Source organism: Pelobates fuscus, chromosome 5 (genome assembly GCF_036172605.1).
Source record: "Pelobates fuscus isolate aPelFus1 chromosome 5, aPelFus1.pri, whole genome shotgun sequence".
Classification (NCBI taxonomy): domain Eukaryota; kingdom Metazoa; phylum Chordata; class Amphibia; order Anura; family Pelobatidae; genus Pelobates; species Pelobates fuscus.
Window position 1 is genome coordinate 29,907,243 of NC_086321.1, and position 22,221 is coordinate 29,929,463.

General features: G+C 40.8%; 1 protein-coding gene across 2 annotated transcripts in view; it reads left to right on the forward strand.

Annotated features, from left to right (window-relative positions):
- Window positions 1-22,221, forward strand: part of ARB2A (ARB2 cotranscriptional regulator A) — a 395,986-nt gene that overhangs the window by 31,405 nt on the left and 342,360 nt on the right. The window contains exons 1-4 of one of the 2 annotated variants that reach the window (XM_063453693.1): window positions 6,678-6,753; window positions 7,176-7,302; window positions 11,748-11,849; window positions 14,311-14,411. In XM_063453693.1, the coding sequence (XP_063309763.1) occupies window positions 7,194-7,302; window positions 11,748-11,849; window positions 14,311-14,411 (312 nt within the window). In that variant the 5' untranslated portion in view covers window positions 6,678-6,753; window positions 7,176-7,193. Of the gene's footprint in view, window positions 1-6,677; window positions 6,754-7,175; window positions 7,303-11,747; window positions 11,850-14,310; window positions 14,412-22,221 lie in introns of those variants that run through there. The other variant, XM_063453692.1, reaches the window with a different exon arrangement.

The following is a 22,221-nucleotide window of genomic DNA, read 5'->3' on the forward strand; positions in this document are numbered from 1 at the left end:
TTGATTTTGTATATTCCTGTTATGTAATTTTCTTCATATGTATTTCTTATATATGTATTTCTTTAAATATTGCTTGTCAGTATATTTCTTGTGCTTTATTGTGATTTAAAATCCCTCTCTACGGTTTCCCGCCCCCCCCCCCCGGCGGCAAACCCACTCCCTCCCCCACCTCACCGGGTAGTTTATTACCTGCTCACCTCCGGCAACCCGACACTGTCCCCAGAAATACCCCGCTGCGGCTGTTTGCCCAGCGCAGGTATTTCACAGCCGGGTGCTGCGCACGCATGCGCAATGGCGGTCGCGCAGTGCGTTGGCCATTATCATTGCCGGCACTGACGGGGACTTTTTTGCCGCGCTTTTCCCTGCGCCCTGAGGGGCGGGCGCACGCGCGGATTGGTTACTGGCTGTGGCTGACAGCTTGCCAGTGCTTCCTTGCGGCAATTCCGGAGGGAACACTCGGTAAGCTGACAGCCTTTGCTTGTGCCTTGCCCTGTCACTGTTAGAGAGTCACTCATTGAGATCTCTTTCAGTCTCTTTTCCATCTGTCTCACTGGAGGGTTACTGTTATTTCCCCACATAGGGTTTAAAGAGACAGTATTGCTGTGTACACTCATAACAAGTTTACACACATATACTCTGAGTACACTCAGATTAACCCTTGCTCCAACTGCTTGTGAGTTTATTGTCCCAGCATGCTCCAGGTACTTTGGCTAGAATGCAGCACTCCAGGGACCAGGAAGTTTCCACCCCTACTACTGCCAGTAAGGACACCAAACACCGCGTGTCCCCTACTACACGTCCAATCTCCCCCCAGGGAGAGGATGTGGCATCTATGGAGCAACTGAACTCGGAGGAGTTCCATTCACTCCTAGATGCGACCATGGCCAAATCGGTCACTCAAGCCATCTACACGGCGATGGGGGCGATGTCAGATAATCTGACCCAATCCATCAGCAACGCCATCTTGGCATCTAGCCACAACCCTGGCGGCCTCCGCCCTAAGGCCCAAGATGACAAGCCTGCATCCCTCAGCGGCCGCAAGGCTACAGAAAAGACCCACCACGTGGGCAGACACACCTCCAAAACGAGCATGACGAACCGGTTGCGTCCTGTCACCAATGAGGACGTGGGGCCCCCCACGTAAACGAGCCACCCGCCGGGCAAAAACGGTGAGGGCATGGAAATGGGCAAAAGCCCAAACAGAGATATCCGGCTCTGATTCGGACCCTGAGGAGTTATTGAGCGAGTCCGAGGAAATCGGCTCTTTTGAATCGGAGAACTCCTCTCCGGAGCGCAGCTTGGCAGTCAAACCAACCAACACGGGTAGGGTGGCCAAGGATGACTCCATCATCCTAGACCCACAGGGCAAGCCCCTATTTATCCCGGACGACCTACAACACCTTAGGTCTACTGAATGGTTCCCAGCTGACCATGTGGCCCAATATATAGCGGCCAGGATAAGAAAACCCCTGGATAAAACTACCAGGAATAAACTCAGGGCGGAATGCCCACGCCCGACGGTCCCTGATATGGCCTGCGCCACACCGCAAGTGGACCCTAAAATTGCCCAGTTTATGGGAAAAGCTGGCTGGAAAGCCAAAAAGGGGCTGGATTACTCCCTGCACCACTGCCAGGACAAGGTGCTTGACTCCTTGGGCCCCAGCGCAAAAATCTTCGACATGGTCGAAGCGGCACTCTCAGGTGGCACGCCAGTGGACCTCTTGGCTATCAGAGAGTGGGCACAGCGCTCTATTTGCCTCATCAGCAACTCCAACGCTGCACTAAGCACAGAGAGCCGTAAGGCAATCCTCATGAAGATCGTCCCAAAATTGGTTAATATGGCCATATCTGAGCCTGGACCGCAGGCTAAAGGCTCCTTTTCGGAGACAATTTTGTAAAAGAGTTGGGCACTTATGTGAGCACATTTACAGCCCTGGACAAGGCGCAAACAAACCTGAAACGAGTGTTTTCACCAATGGTTTTTTGGGGGGCTGGCAGACCACGGGGCCGTCTGTCCAGCTGCCCATCACAGGGCTCCTACCGGGGCTACTGAGGCCCCACTATATCCAGGGTCCCACAGACAGAGACCAGAAATCCCGCAGTCAGGGGCAGATCATGGCAACCCCGAGGACACGGGGCGCCACATACGGCCGACGGCCTTATGGTAAGTACCCTTCCTTTCCCCCACTCTTGTACATCATATGTGAGGGGCAGACTATCCCAATTTATCGGGGCATGGCAAAGACTCACGTCCGATGCCTGGATCCTCAACACAGTTTTATGGTACCACATAGAGTTTGTGCACAACCCAATCCAATCAGCAATGCCACGGCGGATGGTGTTTACCCCACAGGACAGGGAACTTGTGTCGAGGGAAATCAGAGCACTGACGGAGAAAGGCGTGATCTACCAAGTCGCGCCTCACTCCCCTGGTTTCCTGAGCAACCTGTTCCTGGTTCCCAAAAAGGGCGGCGGAGTAAGGCCAGTGATCAACCTACGCCCTCTCAACGCATTTGTACGTTATCACCACTTCAAAATGGAGGGGATCCATTGCCTGCGAGACCTTCTCAGGCTGGGGGATTGGATGGTCAAACTAGACCTTCAAGATGCCTATCTCACCATCCCCATCGCAAAGGAGTGTCATCACCTCCTCCAATTTCAATGGAACACACAGACGTGGAGATTCTGGTGCCTGCCATTCGACCTATCATCAGCACCATGGTGCTTTACAAAACAATTGAAGCCAGTGGTGGCGCTGCTGCGCAGCAGAGGGGTGCGCATGATCATATATTTGGACGATATGCTGATCATGGCACAGGATACCCTCTTACTTCAACAGCACCTATCCTGGGCGATATTGCTCCTGCACAACCTGGGATTCCTAATCAACTGGGAGAAATCGGTCCTAATCCCCTCCCAGTCCATGGAATTCCTAGGATTCACTATAGAGGCAGTCCAGGGGACCCTAAGCCTATCGCCCACAAAGGTCAAAACCATCAAGAGGGAGATTTGCAGAACATTGGCGCGCCCAACACTCACTGTGAGACAACTAGCCAGAATAATTGGACTCCTCTCAGCCTCCATACAGGCAATTTTCCCGGGACCTCTGCATTACAGGGCCCTACAGAGACTGAAAGCCGCGCAACTACACTCAGGTCACTCCTACTCAGACTCCGTGCCACTCGATCACACAGCCAAAGAGGAACTCAGGTGGTGGCTGCAACACATGGAAGCGTGGAATGGCAGAGCAATCTTTGGCACCGCCCCAGATTGCATAATAGAATCCGATGCCAGCACACGGGGTTGGGGAGCGTATTGTGGTCCTATCTCCACAGGCGGAAGATGGTCCCAATCAGAAAGAGCACTGCACATCAACAGCCTGGAACTTATGGCAGGTGCATTCGCCCTGAAGAGCCTCTTAGGTCCCACGACACATTGCTCCATCATCTTGAGGATGGACAACATATCAGCAGTGCAATACATCAACCGCCTCGGCGGCACCAGATCCAAAATTTTGGCAGACCTAGCCACAGAATTCTGGCAGTTTTGCTTGGAATGCAACATATCGGTACAAGCCGAATACATTCCGGGACTCTCGAATACCGTAGCGTATTGGAACTTCAGACACCTGCGGGATGCCAGCCACTGGCGCCTGAATCGCGGAGTGTTCCTACGGCTGCAAACATTATGGGGCCCGATGCACATGGACCTGTTTGCGTCTCGATTGAATACACAGCTGCCGGAATTCTTCAGCTGGAGACCGGATCCAGAAGCGATAGCCATGGACGCCTTTCTCCAACCATGGCCGAACAAAAGACTGTATGCTTTCCCCCCGTTCGCGCTACTGGCACGAACATTGGTACACCTCGACCGCTCACGGACGTCCCTGGTCCTCATAATACCATTCTGGACAGCACAGCCATGGTTCCCTTCACTCATGGAGATGTCCATAGACCTCCCCAGACTACTACCCGAGCACCCGCACCTCCTTTCGGATCCCGAAGGAAACCCACATCCACTGATGATGCAGGGTCAACTCAAGTTGTTAGCATGGCTCCTTTCCGGGGACCCTGGGTCGTGCCAGATGTTCCACAGGCAACTCTCGAGCTACTGGCGGGAGCCTGGGCTCCAGGAACACGGAGATCCTACAGTAGGGCTTGGAACGCCCAGAGTGGTTGGTGCATGGAACAACAAGTGGATCCCGTATGTGCCCCTGTGAACTACCTGTTATGTTTCCTTACACTCCTATACGACCAAGGCCTAGCGTACCGGACTATCACTGTATACAGATCAGCGATCTCCGCCGGACACAAGGGTATAGAAGGATCCCCAGCAGGGAAACACCTACTGATGGGCAGACTCTTCGCGGGGTTCGATTTGCAAGACCCACACAACCCAGATACACATTGGTGTGGGACGTGAACCTAGTTCTCAATTTACTGGACTGTTGGCCACAGAACTCTACCCTCACACTGAAGCAACTATCAGCGAAACTGGCCATGCTCTTCTGCCTGATATCATGCAAAAGAGTCTCGGACGTCCGGGCACTAGACATTGATGCACGCTCGTTCACCCCAACGGGAGTGACATTCAACATTTCCAGATGTACTAAAACAGCAATCTCATCAGTATCATACCCAGCATTCCCTCACAACACAAACCTATGTCCAATAGCCTGTCTAAAGGAATATGAGAAACGGACACAGGCATTTAGAAACCCGAGACAGCATGAATTGTTTCTAGCCATGAACACGCCACACCAACCGGTATCTTCAACAACGATAGCCTGATGGGTGAAGTGGATAATGACCCCCGCAAATATAGATACGTCCATATATGGGGCACACTCCACTAGGGGAGCTATGGCGTCTAAAGCATTTACTTTGGGATGCAGATTAGAAGACCTATTGCGGACGGCGGACTGGTCCCGTGAATCCACCTTTAAGGAATACTATTTTCACCCTACAGACCACGTATCATCGACAGTCATTGCACAGCTTTGAACTAGCATAATATGAGCCTCCGTGTCCTTTAATAAAATTACCAGATTTTACTAATTACATGACGTAAAGTCATGATTTTATAAAGGACATAGAGGCGAATATTGGCCCACCCGGTAAGTATGTCATCTCAATATCAACTAGAAGACAAGAGTTGAATTCCCACCCGATATGTCTTAGCATGCAGAGTCATTGTTGGGGTCTTGTCTAGATTCAATTCGATTATATATGATAAAGTTATATTACATACAGCACGCAATTTAGTCTGTAGACAGATAAAGAATATAGTAGGAATTAGTCACCATCAATGTGACAAACAGTTGCTAGATCACACTTTACCATTTTCTTTTCTCTATCCCATTTCAGCTTGAGGAGCAACAGTCAATGCCTTGGATGACCAGTTGTCACCACAGTTCACGCGGATAACTTCTACAGTTCAGTTATATGGAAGAATTCGACACAATGGATAGGTTTTTCCAGTTGTTCTTCTCAAGTTATAGTATCCAGCTTTGGCATGACCAAAGAAAGAGGGAGAGGAAAGGTCACATGGGTGGTTATGGATATGTGGACTGTTCCCATTGGTTAAGGGTATAATGTTGTGTTAACCCTTTGAGAACCTGTTCTGAAGTATTTTTCTATGAATGTCTTATACCTTCTCTTTGGTGCTGAGGTATAATAAAGAAAGAGATAAGCATAATATTCGCCTCCGTGTCCTTTATAAAATCATGACTTTACGTCATGTAATTAGTAAAATCTGGTAATTAAAAGATATATATATATATATATATATTTTTTTTTTTACTTAGTAGACCTGTGTAGAAATTTGTTTTAAGGCATTCGTCCAAATAGAATGCCTTAAAACTGCCAAAAGAATTGATTATGAAATTTTGTTGTTCTGCATTTGAATTAAACTAACTGAATCGTACAATAACCTCAAAAAATAAGCTGCTGTCCCAATTGACAAGATCAACATATAAAAATCTTTTGTACATATGCACAGGATGGGCATGTTGAATAAAATCCCCAATGGTAACCCACTCACATAGACTTGAGCCTCTCAATCAGGCTGGGTGTAAAACTGCAGAGTGTAGACTCCAATGGTTGATGCCTTTCCACTCTGTGATCTCCACGACATATGGAAGAGAAGAGCAGGAACATCCAAATAGCTATTTCCCTAGATAAAAAAATCTCCTGCACGATGAGATTCACAACAGCGCTAAGACTGGATCAGGATTTTTAGCAGTTCACCGAACTTGCGTGTTTCTCCTCACAAATCACTCCATAACCATACATGAAAATGATTCTGATTCAGAAGATTTGGTTTATTAATACGATATGAACTGAATTGTCCGCATCTGAATAATTTCCGTATATAGGTATTGCGCGTGTTTGGTTCAAAATTTCAGAATCTATTTGGTGGCTTTAGGGCATTCTATACGGATGAATGCCTTCAAAATAAATTTTTGCACATGTCCAATGAGCAGCCATATTGGCTCAGACTCTACTGTTATCCGACCACCTGCCGCTCATCGTAGCTTGCCTGCTGCTGCAAAATGAAGTAAAAATCTAGTTGATGTTTAAGACAAAATAGTCTCTCTTTTATTGTATTTTTTGATTGCTTTAGGATTTCATTGCAGTTTACATCATGTCTTTTTTTTATTTTTTTTATTATTTTATGAAAACCCCAAGGACCTTGGTTCTTAAAGTCATGTAGAACCATCTTTGACATATTTTCATGTTTATAAATAACTTGGTATGCTAGTTTCTCTAACAGACAAGGTTTTGCTTTCAATAAAGCTTGAAATGCTTTTAAGGTCACTTCAAATGTTTTCATGCATTCTTATCCTAGCATTTGTTGTTAAACCCTACTGAATGTCTTTGCCATATTCGGGGATGCTAAGCTGAACTCTTATTACAGGAGCTGAATTTGTTCAAAAGTGATCTATTGATAAACTTGCTTACTTATGCAATTGGTTGGTGGAGCCACTTTAAATGTGCACGTTAACATATTTATTCTCAGTGTAAATAAAAGGTAGACCATTGACTAAGTCGTTGGATTTATATTAAAATATCACTTCATTTTACATTTGGTCAGGAGAACTGCAGACAGTTTCTAACATTGAAATGCCTTAAATAAAATTCTACTAAAGTTTGTCTTTTTTTTGTACATTTCAGGGCAACTTGTGAAGATTGATGTCCATTCTTCTCTTGGCTTTTGTCTTGTGGTTGGTTTCTGTAAACATGGCACAGCTCCAGCAAGGAGGAGGTCCAGATGAAAAGGAGAAGACTACTGCTTTAAAAGGTATGTATCAAATAGTTTTGTCTGCTACATATTTTGGCCGACCAAATGTCACCCGTCTGAGCTGTGTGAAATAGGCAAGTGATTTGACAAATATATCTAGATATTTATTTTCCAAATTGGTTATTTTGACCAAAACTGTACTCTTTTTAGTTTCTCCTTTTTCCTGGCATAATGACCAAGTTTGTTTACAGAGCAATGCAACAGCTTTCAATTTCAATGTTTTCCAAGCTTTACAATCCTTTTCCCTGTATCCTACTTGTATGTTCCTTTAAATATTTACATAAGAAGAGTTTTGGGATATCACATTTGCAAAGACCAGGTAAATGCAGTGAATCTTTACATTGTTTAACCCCTTTAATATCCAACTAGAGGATAAACATTTACATTTTTGTGTATTTTGAAATCTTGTCTATAAAACCCCACTCACCCTCATGTATAGTCTAGTTATGATTACCAGCCTGTAGAGGAACTAATTTATCTGCCAAAAACCACTAGTGACGATATAATGCTTGGACGTTTGCTGAACTTGTAAGCTTACCCCTGCTTTTAAACTGTACAAGAGGTTTAAATAGGTGATATTATTCCTACAGTCAGGGAGGGGAAGGAGTGAATGGACACAAGCTGTTTCACTGTTCGTATAACAAGTATTACAATACCCATTATTTTATAAATATATGATTTACTCCTTCTTTTACTGTATGAGGGCATTATGCTTGTTTGCATTCCTTTTACGCTATGTTGCAATAGTTAGTAAGCTGCACTGCTAATAATTCCTTCAGGGTCCATGCAAATACATACAAGCAGTGTTTGACCATTTTTATTTATCTATTTTGTTACACCTACTGTATAAGAGAAAACATACATTTTTCCTTTTCGCTAACATTTCAAACCCCATGTAAAGTATTGCAAGATAAAGGACTACTTTACTGGCGACTTCGGTAGATAATTCATTTGAAAAGTTTATCAAACAGTATCGAATCATTTGAAAAGCTTATTAAATGGAGGCCATAGTGTCATATGGAATGTTTGAGTTTTAAAAATTAATTTTTGTTTCTGTCTGATGTACCTTAAATGACTCCTATTATTTATTTTTATATGTTCTTCACCTTGCTGTTGCGTTTATCGAGGTGCACAAATACAAAATCTGCTTTAAATGGAAAATCATTTGGCATACCTGACGTAAACCACAATCAATGATACTTTGAGTTATTATCTAAGAATACGAGTACTCTCCGGACGTCTCACCCTTTAATCTGAGAATATGAAAGAAGGCTGTTTCACATTGTTTTGTAGATTAGTCTGAATTTCTCCGCTGACTGGATTTTAGATAGCTTTCTCTGTCCTATAACAAATAACCCCCGTGATACACCTAGACTGAATAGAATTTTCTGATCTTCACAAATATACTACGGAAACTGTTTCTTATTAAGCTTCTGCTATGCATTTAATTATGAAAGACTGAGAAAATGTGCAACGCTGCGATACAAGTCGATGAGCTGAACCTGGGAAAAACTAATCTGCTCATGGTTTACTTCTTATTGCCGCCATTGTAAGTCTAAGAAGGATTTAGTCAGTTCAGTGGGTCAAGTACAGCTTTCTCTTCCGTGTTCAGATGCAGGTTTCTCATCCTAATCAGTGCAAATATGGTGTAATCTTGTTTAGCTTTTAATGAGTCATTGGCCTTTTATGAACCAGAACCAATTGAAAACACTCCACTATTTTAAATTCACCTTGGGGCGGGTTTTGTTTCTGAACACAAAGATGGGAAAAAAAAATAAAAACATGGACTAAAAAAAACAGTGATTCGTTAGACATTAATCTTTTGAACCTGTTGGTGCTACATCCTTGATCCCTAAAGGTAGTTTATAAATTGTGTGTTAATGCTCATGAACTAAAGGGGGAATTGTGGGGAACCAATGGCGAAACTGAACTATTTTTTTATTTTTTTATTGAGGCATAGAAGAAATCGCATTACCTAAAAGCTGATATACATTGGCTCCAATTATCAAGACATTACATATTATACACCTAGTAATAGCCTCTGTTTTGAGTTTTAGTTTTTTTTTAAAGAAAAAGTGTCAGTATGTAAATTATATAAAATAAATTAGGTCCAGGCACTCAGGATTGCTGCAGAAAGGCACGTTTATGTGAACAAAAAGTGCAACGTTTCGGCCTACACAGAGGCCTTTAGTCTGTAAATTACAGGCAGCGGTATTCTTTACTGAGCAAATACAAACAAAAAAAAGTCTTAAAGTAGAGTAGTGCTGTGGCTAGGCTAATCATCACTGTCGCTCATTAAAGGGAAACTCCAGTGCCAGGAAAACAATCAGTACCCTCTCCCTCCCACCCCCCAATCCCCGGTTACTGAAGGGGTGAAAACCCCTTCAGTCACTTACCTGAGGCAGCAACGATGTCCGTCGTCGCTGTCTCCTCCTCCGCGCCGCTCCTCCTTCTGATTCCGGTGGGCGAGACTGATCCCGCCCACCGGCCAAGGAGACCGCATTAGGTATCCCCATAGGAAAGCATTGAAAACGAATTTCAATGCTTTCCTATGGGGAAATGAGCGACGCTGGAGGTCCTCAATCAGGAAGTGACCTCTAGTGGCTGTCTAGTAGAGTTGGTGGCTAGCTGATGGGTCTATAAGGCAATATGCATTTCATCAAGGGCCTAAGGCAAAGTAATAGGCAAGTACAAGTACCTCCAAGAATATGAAGTTCAATAACCCTTGAACTCTGGGTAGGGTTTGTTACTTAACTATGCGTCAGTATGTGTAACCACATAGGTCAACAGAGATAAGCAATTTAGAGGTTTATGTGGGTATGTCCATCTGCTGTTCTAAAAACCTATTGAAGTCATATATTACATTGCATTGCATTAATATAAAAGCATTGTAAACATCTAAAAATGAAAAGTAAAACATAAGAAACATGAATAGAGGCACACTCTTCGTGCGTCTGGCCGGGGTCTTCTGGACCATTACAGCCTGGAGCAAAAACCCACAACACTATCCACGTCTAACTGGTTGGTAGTCCTAAAGGTTGTCTGAGAGGTAGTAAGAGCATCAAGTCCCAAAGAGTGTGCAGGAATGGTGAGACCGCATCCAACAAGGAAGTCGGCCTATAACAGTGGCCAATTCTTTCTACTACAAAGGCCAGTGGGAACCCCCATTTGTGTGGATTAGCAGCAGATCGTAGTTGTGAGGTCAACCCTTTTAGAGATGCAGGCCATTGTAGTTTTGAGTGGTTTAAATCTGTGAAAAATGTATGTGGCCATTGATTACTTTTAAAAAATACCTCCTTATCATTAAGTGTCTTCAAACACAGGATTGCATCTATAGGTACAGAGGATTTGTTGTTAGGTCGCCCTGGTAGGCAGTAAAGTCCTTCCAGTGATAATCCCTTAGCCTGTTTGGGAGTCAAAGAAACAGAGAATAACCTCCTAGTAAACTGTGACAATTCACCAGGTTCTATGATGTCGGGGATATTTCGTACCTTCAAATTACGATGTCTTGTGATATTTTCTAGTTGTCCAACCTTAACACTCAGATGTACACACAATAGTTACTTCTTGTAGTTGGGCTTCAATTGAATCCTGTTTAATTCCAAAGCCATGGATGTCCTCCTTTGGGCCCTTACCTGACAGCATGCTCAGGTCATCCTTTAGCACCGCCATCTCGGAAGAGATGAAAGCCTTGTATTAAGAGTTTATGGCCACTACGCAGTTGAAATGGTGTCTCTTCTGGCTCTTGGTCCTCGTCGTCCGAGACCGATGTAGAGCCTTGGTTAGTATTAAATTTAGGCCTACACGGTTGTGACAGTAGGAGGCCGATATCACGGGTATGTCCCCCACCTGGCTCTTGAGATTTTCATGAGTGCTTCCCCATAGTGTTCCAAGCCACATAATATTTGCTGCCAAGTTGTGCTTAAAAGCGATGAAAAGCTGGTGTTTAGCCAGAGCTAAAGTACCATTTTGCAAATCCTCTACTCCCTTTAATATATATCAGCCTTGAAAGCTCTATGCAAGCTCTCTCCCTTATGTAGACATGGGAGTAAGTACCATGAGAGTGCCCAGGTGTAGCTTTAAGCACATCATATTCACATCACTGGTTGGGTTTGAACTGTTTATTAAAACATTTATTAAAAAAAAATGGCTTGACTGAAAATGTTTAAAGTATATTGGTGTGTAACTATTTGATTTACTGTAAGCTCGTTTGAGCAGGGTCCTTTTCAACCTATTGTTCCTGTAAGTTTTCTTGTAATTGTCCTATTTATAGTTATATCTCCCCTCTCATCATATTGTAAAGCGCTATGGAATCTGTTGGCGCTATATAAATGGCAATAATAATAATGTCACAATCTTCTGATATTTGGTGTTTTAATTGTTGCAAATTATGTCACCATGACTTTATATGTTTAATGTATTCTAATATTCATGTTTATGTTTAGATCTGCTCTCTAGAATAGACCTGGATGAGCTGATGAAAAAGGATGAACCACCTCTTGAGTTCCCAGACACCTTGGAGGGCTTTGAATATGCTTTCAATGAATGTAAGTGATATATTATTATTGTGGCTTCTCTGAATATAAATGGAGGCATAAGCATCAGAACTGGCCCATGGAGCAATGGAAGAAGACTGCCAACTTGCATGACTTTAAGGATCCCCTGCTAATGCCTTGATGCATTATAGCTGCTTTAGCAGCACGAGGTGTTCTACATATTAGGCAGGTGGTTTTAATGTTTTGGTTGATCAGTGTATACATATTTCATTTGGTTGATATGGATCTGTAAAAGAAAACCTATAATCCTTAGAATAATAATCAGTTTGTGTGTGACATTTGAGTTCCCTCTTGTTGCACTGACCTTTGCTCACTCCCTTTTCTGTGGTAAAAAAAAATTCAGTGAAGTGTGTGTGTATGTATGTGTGTGTGTGTATATATATATATATATATATATATATATATATATATATATATATATATATATTTATTGGTGGTAGAGCTCCACATCAAAAAAAAACAAAAAAAAAACTGCCCTTGGTGTGGTGTAAGTTATTTTAGATAGATATTATAAAGAATATATCTAAACGGACACATACATGTCATGTTTGAAATAATTAATAACTTTTGTGCATTTAGATAGGAAGTTGACAAACTAAATGGGTGAATAATTTACTGTCATAATTTCATTATTTCTTTTAGTGGGTGTGTATATATATATATATATGTGTGTGTGTGTGTATGACAAAAATACGTGATAATCAGATTACCACACAAATACAACACCCAGTGAGACACTTACGGTATACTTCCCAATAGTAGCGTCTAGTAGTAACAATACAATTCTTCCTTGAAAAATCTATAAAAAACAGACATTGCAATACACAGTGAAATCTGTATGATAATATGATTTAAAATAAAATATGAGATGTCAACTCACAAGTGTAGAGCCGTACCAGCGCAGGGGTGCCAGTAATTGGCTTCGAAAATATTCCAGAGGCAGGATCTTGGCAATAGTAGAAAATTTATTAAAACAATAATAATAAAAAATAGGACATATGTAGGCAGTTGGTATAATATACACTACCACAAAATAAAAAGTCCTTATAAAAAGGTAATGCACACCCTATATATATCCCAAGAAGCGCCCAAATACACCTCTAACTTTTTTTGTTTGCATATATGTGTGTATATAATATAATAATTTGTGTGTGAAGCAAAACGAAAGATCGATTACAAGCTCTGACTTGCACTGCGTAATTTAAATAATTGCACTTTCATTTATTCATTAGAATGTTGTCTTTAAAGTTTCCCTTCACGGAGTTCATTGCAGGGTCAGCGTAATAAATCTAGCTTAGCAGAATATTTTTGAGAGGCGCTGCATTTTGTAATATGAAAGCAGAACTGTTAAATACTCCCAAGTAGAATTATTTTTAATAACGTGTTTTTGACCAAGTGTTTTGAGTTTGTAAACTGAGCCTCTCCGTGCCATCCTTCAGACCTCATTATTTTTCATCGATGTCTCCTGATATTGTCAGCATTGACTCCAGGTATTCAGCTGTGTCTACTGAACTCTGGATTTTTTTGAGAGGGAAGCTGCCAAAAAAAATGTTTTTTTTTTTGGAAGATTCAATATTAACCAATATCTAATTCTGCCAAAAAAATAAATTTTTCCATGCCAATTATGTCCCGAAAGCTGAACAACTGAACGATCCCTCATCTGCTTTTCCAAGACTGGAATCTAGCTGTGAAAGAATGGACATACCTTCAGTGTTTTATTTCTTTTCCCTCGGCCATAGTGTTTGACTAGCTTTCTCAAAAGCGGAGTACGAGTTTTGTTACAAAAAAATAATAATAATTGAGAATTGATTCAGTGAGTTGAAGAGGTGGTGCTGTAATTTTCAGAAAGACCACATACCAAAGCCACGCAACCTTAAGGAAAGTTGGGGTGTGGAAAAACACCAGTCCACAAAGGATCATCCATAGAGACAAAAATGTAGTGTTTGCATTAATCCTACCCATAGAGGCAGAGAAAAATTTAGAACTTCCACCGATAGGATGTAAGCCTCACACCCACTGGTATGGTTCCCAACACATTGAGGCTAATGATAAATTAAACAGTTGTCCAAAGTGTCCTGTAGATGTGTTTAATGGCTCTCAAATATCATAAAGGGAAATACTCCTTTGATGATACATAAACCCTTGGATGTAGAGGTGGATTTGTGGTTCTGCAGGAAGATGAATTTCTATAACCATGTTACTCTCTGAAAATTCATCTTGAAAGTTAGAAACATGGAGTAGTTTAGTTTAAGGGAAAAAAAAAAAAAAAAAAAGAAAACTACGTTAACTATTTTCGACGTGTAGAGTACCATTGTTAAATTGTAATTCTACATATATCCAGGTTTTGTCGTTTGTTTTAGAGCTTGCTTCCTTTATTTTTTTTCCATTTTAATTTGTTACAAATATGTTTAATTGAAAAATAAATACCAAACTGCAAAATGTTTTATTTCAGTGGGACAGCTAAGACATATTAAAACCGGGGAGCCTTTTGTGTTTAACTTTCGAGAAGACTTACATAGATGGAACCAGAAGCGATATGAAGCCTTAGGAGAAGTGAGTAAACGGACACTTTAAAAAAAAAAAAAAAAAAAAAAGTTTTGTGATGCAACATCAATAACTAACCTACATGTGTAGGCAAAATTATGTGTTTTCCTTCTCTAAATTTTAAAGCAATAATCAGTTTAACCAATGAACATCACAAAGTCATCGTGAATGCATGGCAACATGTGACGGTCTATTTCAGTTTAGAATTTTGAAGGACTTCTACTGTTTAAATGGTTGGTGTCACTTCCTAGGATTTTTTAATAAAAGGTTTACATTTTCCATATACCGTATATACTCGAGTATAAGCCGACCCGAATATAAGCCGAGGCCCCTAATTTTACCCCCAAAAATTGGGAAAATGTATTGACTCGAGTATAAGACTAGGGTTCGAAATGAAGCAGCTACTGGTAAATTTCTAAATAAAATTAGATCCTAAAAAAATTATATTAACTGAATATTTATTTACAGCGTGTGTATATAATGAATGCAGTGTGTATATGAATGCAGTGTGTGTGTATGCAGTGTGTATATAATGAATGGAGTGCAGTGTGTATATAATGAATGGAGTGCAGTGTGTATATAATGAATGGAGTGCAGTGTGTGTATAATGAATGCAGTGCAGTGTGTATGTATGAGTGCAGTGTGTATGTATGAGTGCAGTGTGTATGTATGAGTGCAGTGTGTGTATGAGTGCAGTGTGTATGTATGAGTGCAGTGTGTATGTATGAGTGCAGTGTGTGTATGAGTGCAGTGTGTGTGTATGAGTGCAGTGTGTGTGTGTGTATGAATGCAGTGTGTGTATGAATGCAGTGTGTATATAATGAATGCAGTGCAGTGTGTATGAGTGCAGTGTGTATGCAGTGTGTGTATGAGTGTAGTGTGTGTATATGAGTGCAGTGTATATGAGTGTGTATAATGAATGCAGTGCAGTGTGGGGGTTGGGCATTTTATTAATTATTATTTAATTATTATCTTAATATTTTTTTTATTTTTTTTAGGTAATTATTTTTTTTAATTTATTATTAATTGTATTATTTTTTTTGTTATTATTTTAATATTTTTTTTTCTTATTTGTTTTATTAATATTTTTATTTTTTCGTCCCCCCTCCCTGCCTGTTAGCTGGCCAGGGAGGGGGGCTCTCACTCCCTGGTGGTCCAGTGGATGGGCTGTAGGAGGGGGGCTGTCAGGAAGCTATAACTTACCTTCACAGCAGCTCCTGTCAGCTGCCTTCTCTCTCCTCCGTCCGTGCAGCTCCCAGGTCAGCTTCCTCTGCAACTCTCGCGGCCGCGCGGAGCGTTGCCACGGTAACCCGTGGCAACGCTCTGACCCCGCGGCTCTCGCGAGAGTTGCAGAGGAAGCCGACCTGGGAGCTGCACGGACGGAGGAGAGAGAAGGGAGCTGACAGGAGCTGCGGTGAAGGTAAGTTACAGCTCTGCCAGCCCCCCTCTCCCCCCAGTCTGTATTACGGCAATGAAAATTGCCATAATACAGACACTCACTCGAGTATAAGACGAGTGGGAGTTTTTCAGCACAAAAAATGTGCTGAAAAACTCTTCTTATACTCGAGTATATACGGTACTTAACGAATACGTGAACAATAAAATTATGTGGAAATCCATAAATCTTTGTCCTGCAACTGAGAGCATCCATCTTTGCTTAAAGGGACACTGTAGGCACCCAGACCACTTTAGCTAATTGAAGTGGTCAGGGTGCTGTGTTGTCCCTCTTGAACCTAGTGTTGTAATGTAAAACATTGCAGTTCCAGAGAAACTGCAATGTTTACATTGCATCCCTAAGTCTTCCCTATGTGGCTGTCTACCAGACAGGGGGCGCTTCCAGAATCGTAACTGACTTTTGGTCCATTATCCGACGCTGGACGTCGTCACGCCCTGTGTCACGCTGTGATAAGGTAAGTAAATAAAGGGTTTTTAACCCTTTATTTACCCGGGAAGGGTGGAGGCAGAGGGATCGATAGTGCCAGGAATACAGCTTTGTATTCCTGGCACTACAGTATCCCTTTAAGTACTTAGAATCTAAGATACTCCATATTTAGCAATAAACTGTACAATGAAAAGGTCGTATACCTCTGTAATTCAGATACGGCTTCGCTACATTTTCTTTAATATGTTGTTTTTTTTTTGTTGTGTTTTTTTAAACCATAGTAAATAGGTGCTATGTATGACAGAAAATGAGATTACAGTTGTTGTTTTTTTACTTTTTTCTGTAACGATCATTAATGCAATATTAATGCGATTGTATGTTTAGATCAAAATAGAATGAGTGTCTAGTTTAAATTAGCAAAGAGTAAAGTATGCAAATCATTATAGAATATATGTATTATTATTATTATTAGTGATGTATGTTGTTTGTTATCATTACTAATGTGTATCTACAGCTGATATTTGAAATCACTTTCCATGTTATAATCTGTAATTGCAGTCAAAATCCCACAATTTAAGCCCAGTTTTAAAAATAAATAAATAATGAGAAATCATTGCATTTGCTTCCTAAATGGCTAGTACGGCTTGTTAGAAATAGGATCTGGTTAAAAATACTTCAATTGTTGCCTTTGTATCAGAAGCTCACAACTTGGTCTTGAGCAAACAGTATTTTTAGATGTCTCCACAAATGAATAGTTTACATCCTTGTGCCTCCGTTTTAAAAACTATAATTGTGGTATTGCTAAGAATGCTTAGTGAGGCTCTAATCTCTTCTCTGAAACGTTGATTATATTGCTAGCATTTGGCAAAAAAAAAAAGACAACTTTTTTATTGTTGAATAAGGAGCTGGGGAATTGTTTACAAAAAAAAATATATATTTTTTTGGTTTTAGCTTTAAAAATAGGATGTTCGTTTTCTTGAACATTAAAATATCACAATGGCTTTCACAAGACCTGCTGTCAATGGCCGATAAACAGTGAAGCCTTAAATTGGATTTTAATTGCAGATAAACATAGTCTTGTATGCCAACATGATTCCCTTTTTACTGCAGTATAAACCTGTGTCCCCATTCCTTTTAAAAGGCTTGTGATAATTCTTGCCAGTTTATGGATCTGTGATGCATGTCAGTGGATCTCCTCTGTGACTTGTAATTCATGATGGAAGACCTACATGGTCCTTGGTGGGTCCAAATGTTCTCCTTGTGCTTTGATTACTCTGTAATTGAACATGTGAATTAGGAAAAAAGAGTATCAATAGTTTCCTTACTTTTTGTCCCTTTTCATTTGTGCTTCTACAACCTCTGCCGTAGATTCTCACTGATCATTGGGTAGGAGAGTTGAAACTCCATGGGCTTTCATTCCCGATTTGTTATTAGAAGCAGAAAACAGGATAAGAAAATCTCTAGAATTTTAATGAAATCCAGTCATCACATAGTGGAAGTAGTTGAAGGGACTTTATAGGCATCCAGGCCAGTTCAAAGAAGCCTGCAACTGAAAGGATTTCAGAATTTACATGCCTTTAGTGGCTGTCTTCCAAATAGCCACTAGTGGCACTTCCGCCCTCCCTGTGGGGAAACATTTGATTGGTGAGATCATTTACACTGACGATCGCAGCCAAGGAGGAGGAGTGGCAGGACGGAGGCCGGCACAGTGAGGGCAGAAAAGTTAGTAAATCTCACCTTTCAAACCCACACAGCCATAGCTTTTAAACCTCAATACTCATGAATGTCACCGCATGTTGTGGTAACAAAGTAACTTCATCTGAGAGGGAACATGGGGTGACTTTTTGAGACACTATAATGAGTTTTATTTGCCAAAGTGCAATTTGAGAAAGAGAAATGGAAAATTTTAGGAAAAAATTGCATATTTGGAAGAGTACTCCAGTCCAGCCCCTTTTCCATCTTGACTGTTTTGGCCTTAGATTTGCAGTTTGGTTTTCCATTTTTAAATCAGAATATTTCTGTGCTCAAGTCAAATGGAGACTACCAGCTTCCTCTGCCAAGGAAATGATCTCGCTGTATCTTAGCAGGAAGGTTACGAAATACAAATGCCCAGAATGCTGTATTGTACTTAGCAGTGTCTGTTTTTCTGTGCAATGCACTTTTAGTGCAGTCACTTGGTGCCCTGTGTTGTAACTGGCTGCTGGTAATTAATATTCCATTTATTCTAGCCAAATGGTAAAGCTAAAATGAAATAGGACATCCTACTTCATTTTAAGGCCAAATTTACCCTGTTGAATTCCCAAATTGATAAATGTCAATGTATAAGCAATTCTGCTAGGGTAATTCACTAATGTATGACCTGTAGAGACGTGAAAGTCACATTTTTACTTCAATATTGACCAATTAAAAGCATATTTTGTTTTTCTAATTTGACTAAATATAGAAATTCACTTTGTGGGCCTGACTGTCCATGCTTCAAGTTACAAAAACTCTAATCCAAATATTAAAGGAATAAACAGAATATATTAAAATTACTTGTATTGTCATATATCTAAACAGATGTGTTTTATCACAGAAGAAAGAAATATGATAAAGCACCTCTATGAAAACACTATATGTGTATTGTACAGTCATCTATAGCCAGATGGCGTGCCATGGCTTATCACAGAAGAATATGGTACCTAAAGTAAACCACTCACAGTGTGCGCTGAAAGCCAGTTCTAGGGGAGCAGTAGCAATTTCATGCCCTATGGAAGCTTCCCTGGAGGATAATTGTAGGGTGACTACATTGCCCATTGTTCTCACTGTTGTCTGCCAATAAAGACTCTGTGATTCTGCATTAGTAAATGCAGCTTTTAGCAGAATTGTCTTGCAGGCTGTCGCTTATTCCCACCTAATTATTTTTCTAACTCCGTGGGAGGTCCTCACAGGTGTATGGTGTTCTTGGTGAGAATTGTACTTACAGTGAGTATATTCTTTCTGTCCAAATAAACATCATATCCTAATAGAACACAAGGTTATTGTGCTGATCCTTTTATTTATTTGCCATTGCATAGGTATTGCTCACTCTGTGCGTGCCTGTCTATACAATAAATTGTGTATGTGTGTCTATAAATATATGCGATATAACCAAAACAAAATAAAATCGTATACAGCAGTCGCTCAAAAGAAGAGAACAAAAATACATTATACAAACTATTTTATTAGTAGTATTAGCACAGACTGCACAAGTAGATCGCTCTGCATAGTCGTGTATTAATTTAGTTTAACAAACTGAAATACTCAAGTGAAGTAACTCGTCAAACGTTTGCAAGCATTTTCCCAGTGTGCCGGTTAGAAAAGAAATAGCTGGAAAAGGCCTTCGTTAAACTCCCCCCTGCGCCGAAAAGTCTCCATCATTGGTTGTGGAAGGCAGTGCCGCTACACTAAGTTTATTGGTTAGAGTTCCTGGCTAGAAATATGATGTGCCCAGATATTCACATGTCACATGTGGATCCCCAAGCTAAATGACAAAGCACTAAGTGCCCAATATTTCCCAAATATGAGTTTATTGCCTTTAAAACCTCTCTCAAGCATGGTGTGGAATAGCTGTCTCTTCCGCACATATATTACTTGTCAATGTAATTGGATATGTTATTCATACACAAATACATTGTAATGAATTATGACGCATCTTAGTAAGCCATTGGGTTTGTCAGATAATTATTTTAGGCTGTAATAGTAGTGTTCAGTGCCCTATACAATGCAGTTGTCTAGTTTCAGCCTGACATCTATATTAAATAACACTCTGAGCACCATAACAACTACATCTCTTGCTTGCACAAGAATACAGCGCTGATGTGGGTTCCTGGCAGCTGAAAAGCGTGGCGGCGTCTTTGTGGGATATCTCCCGGCTGCCGTTACCGGACACCTAGCAGCAAAGTCACCATCTGAGTTTTTTGCAAATTATGAAAAGACCCCTGACCGTTTCAGAGCTACTTTAACTCTTCTTGACATTTATTGACTTGAGTGCAATCAAATATTCCATTATTAAATGAATGTTATGCTAGTAAGGAATGTAGTTTGGCTGCACAAATGTTCTTTCCAACTGGTGCCATTGGTTTGTTACTGGTTTTAGGAGTAAAGTGTGTAATACCGGCAGCCATTTTTAAAAGTGATATTGTAGGACCTTCCACTACATATATATCACATGATGATGATTTTTTAGTTATAGTACATTATGTACAAGAAATGTTTCACACACTAATAGTAAGATATAGAATTTTCTCAAAAGTACATAACACATTCTAGCAAAAATATTTTGCACACTTTATCATCGTTGTGATTGTACGTTTGCTAAATGCTTGAAATGGCATTAGGCTTAATCTCATTTAGAAAGTAAACTGTATCTACAAACTTGTTTTTACTCTAAAGGATGCTAAACCATCACTTCCATCGTGCAAGGAAAACAGAACGGGAGAGGTTTATTTCTCATTTGAACGTTTTGTTCTTTTTGTAAAAGTAACACACATTCTGGAGAAGTGATTATAGAAAGTAGAAAGGGATGAAATGGAAAAAGATTTAATTTAATTTGGAGTAACATTTAATGATACGGCAGAATGTGCATTCAGAAAGTGCAAATAATATGGAATAAAGGAGAAGATTCAGCGGAATCCTCAGTGATACCTTATTGTTGCACCAAGTTGACAGGTAATGTTTATAACAAAGTTATCAAGCTAATCATAGTACCAGTTTGATTACTCTAGTATATTTTCATATTTGCTGGGTTGAGGCACCTTACCAAGCCACCCTCTTAGTTTTTGCCTTTTAGTTGATGCCAGTTACATAGAAGCTTCAGATTGTTGTGTGGACAGCTGCCACTTTTGCATTGAGGGTTCTGTGACATAATCCAGAACCGCTCTGCACTTTTGTGTATACAGGAGACCTTCCACACAGAGGAAAGTCCTCAAATTATATCTTCTATTGTCTATATGTCTTATGCTTTCAGTTTTTTTCAACCAATGTTTTACGTTTAGCTTGTAAAAATTGTTAATTGTAAAATTACTAAATGTAATTTTTTTTAATTTTTTTTTTTTACTGTGGGCACTGTTATTGTGTGTAAATTTACTTTTATACTTTGCAAAAATCACTGCAGGTATAAGGCTGATATCTTCAATTATCAAGCTTCCCTGATAGGTTCTGTGAAAGAGCCTGAGCTGTGTACATCATGTGCAGCCATGTTGGGCAATCACAGTATACAGCTCCATTCACAAAGCCGTGAACATAGTGGACAAACGGTGCACATGTTGTGAAAAGCATTGCTGCAAAGTACTGAACTAAATACTATATAGATCCCTGTCGAGCAGGCGGGTGTGAGATAATCATCTTGTGAACTTTATGAAAATCTCCTGATTGGATGAGCCACTTCCTGCTCTGGGCAGAACTCGCTGAAATTTAAGGAAATGCAGGAAATGGCTGTGACTTTCAACTCTGTTTTCTTATAGTTAAAGGAACACTATAGGGTCAGGGTATTCCTGACCATATAGTGTTAAAACCACCATCTACCCCCCCCCCCCCCCCCCCCCACTTGCCTTCCTAAATATCAGGAATAAAAAACACATTTTTATTCCAGTTTGTTGCTGCTGGCGACTCTGCCCCTGATTTGCCTGCTTGGCTGACATAATCAGAAGTGATTCTCTCAGCCGATCACAATGCTTTCCTATAGGATTGGCTGAGACTATCAAGGAGGCAGATCAGGGGCAGAGCCAACACAAGTGAAACACAGCCCTGACCAATCAGCATCTCTTCATAGAGATGCATTGAATCAATGTAGCTCTATGAAGAAAGTTCAGTGTCTACATGCAGAGGGTGGAGACACTGAATGTCAGTGCTGCACGGTGTGCAGCACTGCCTCAGGAAGCACCTCTCATCACTATCTGAGGAGTGGCCACTGAAAGT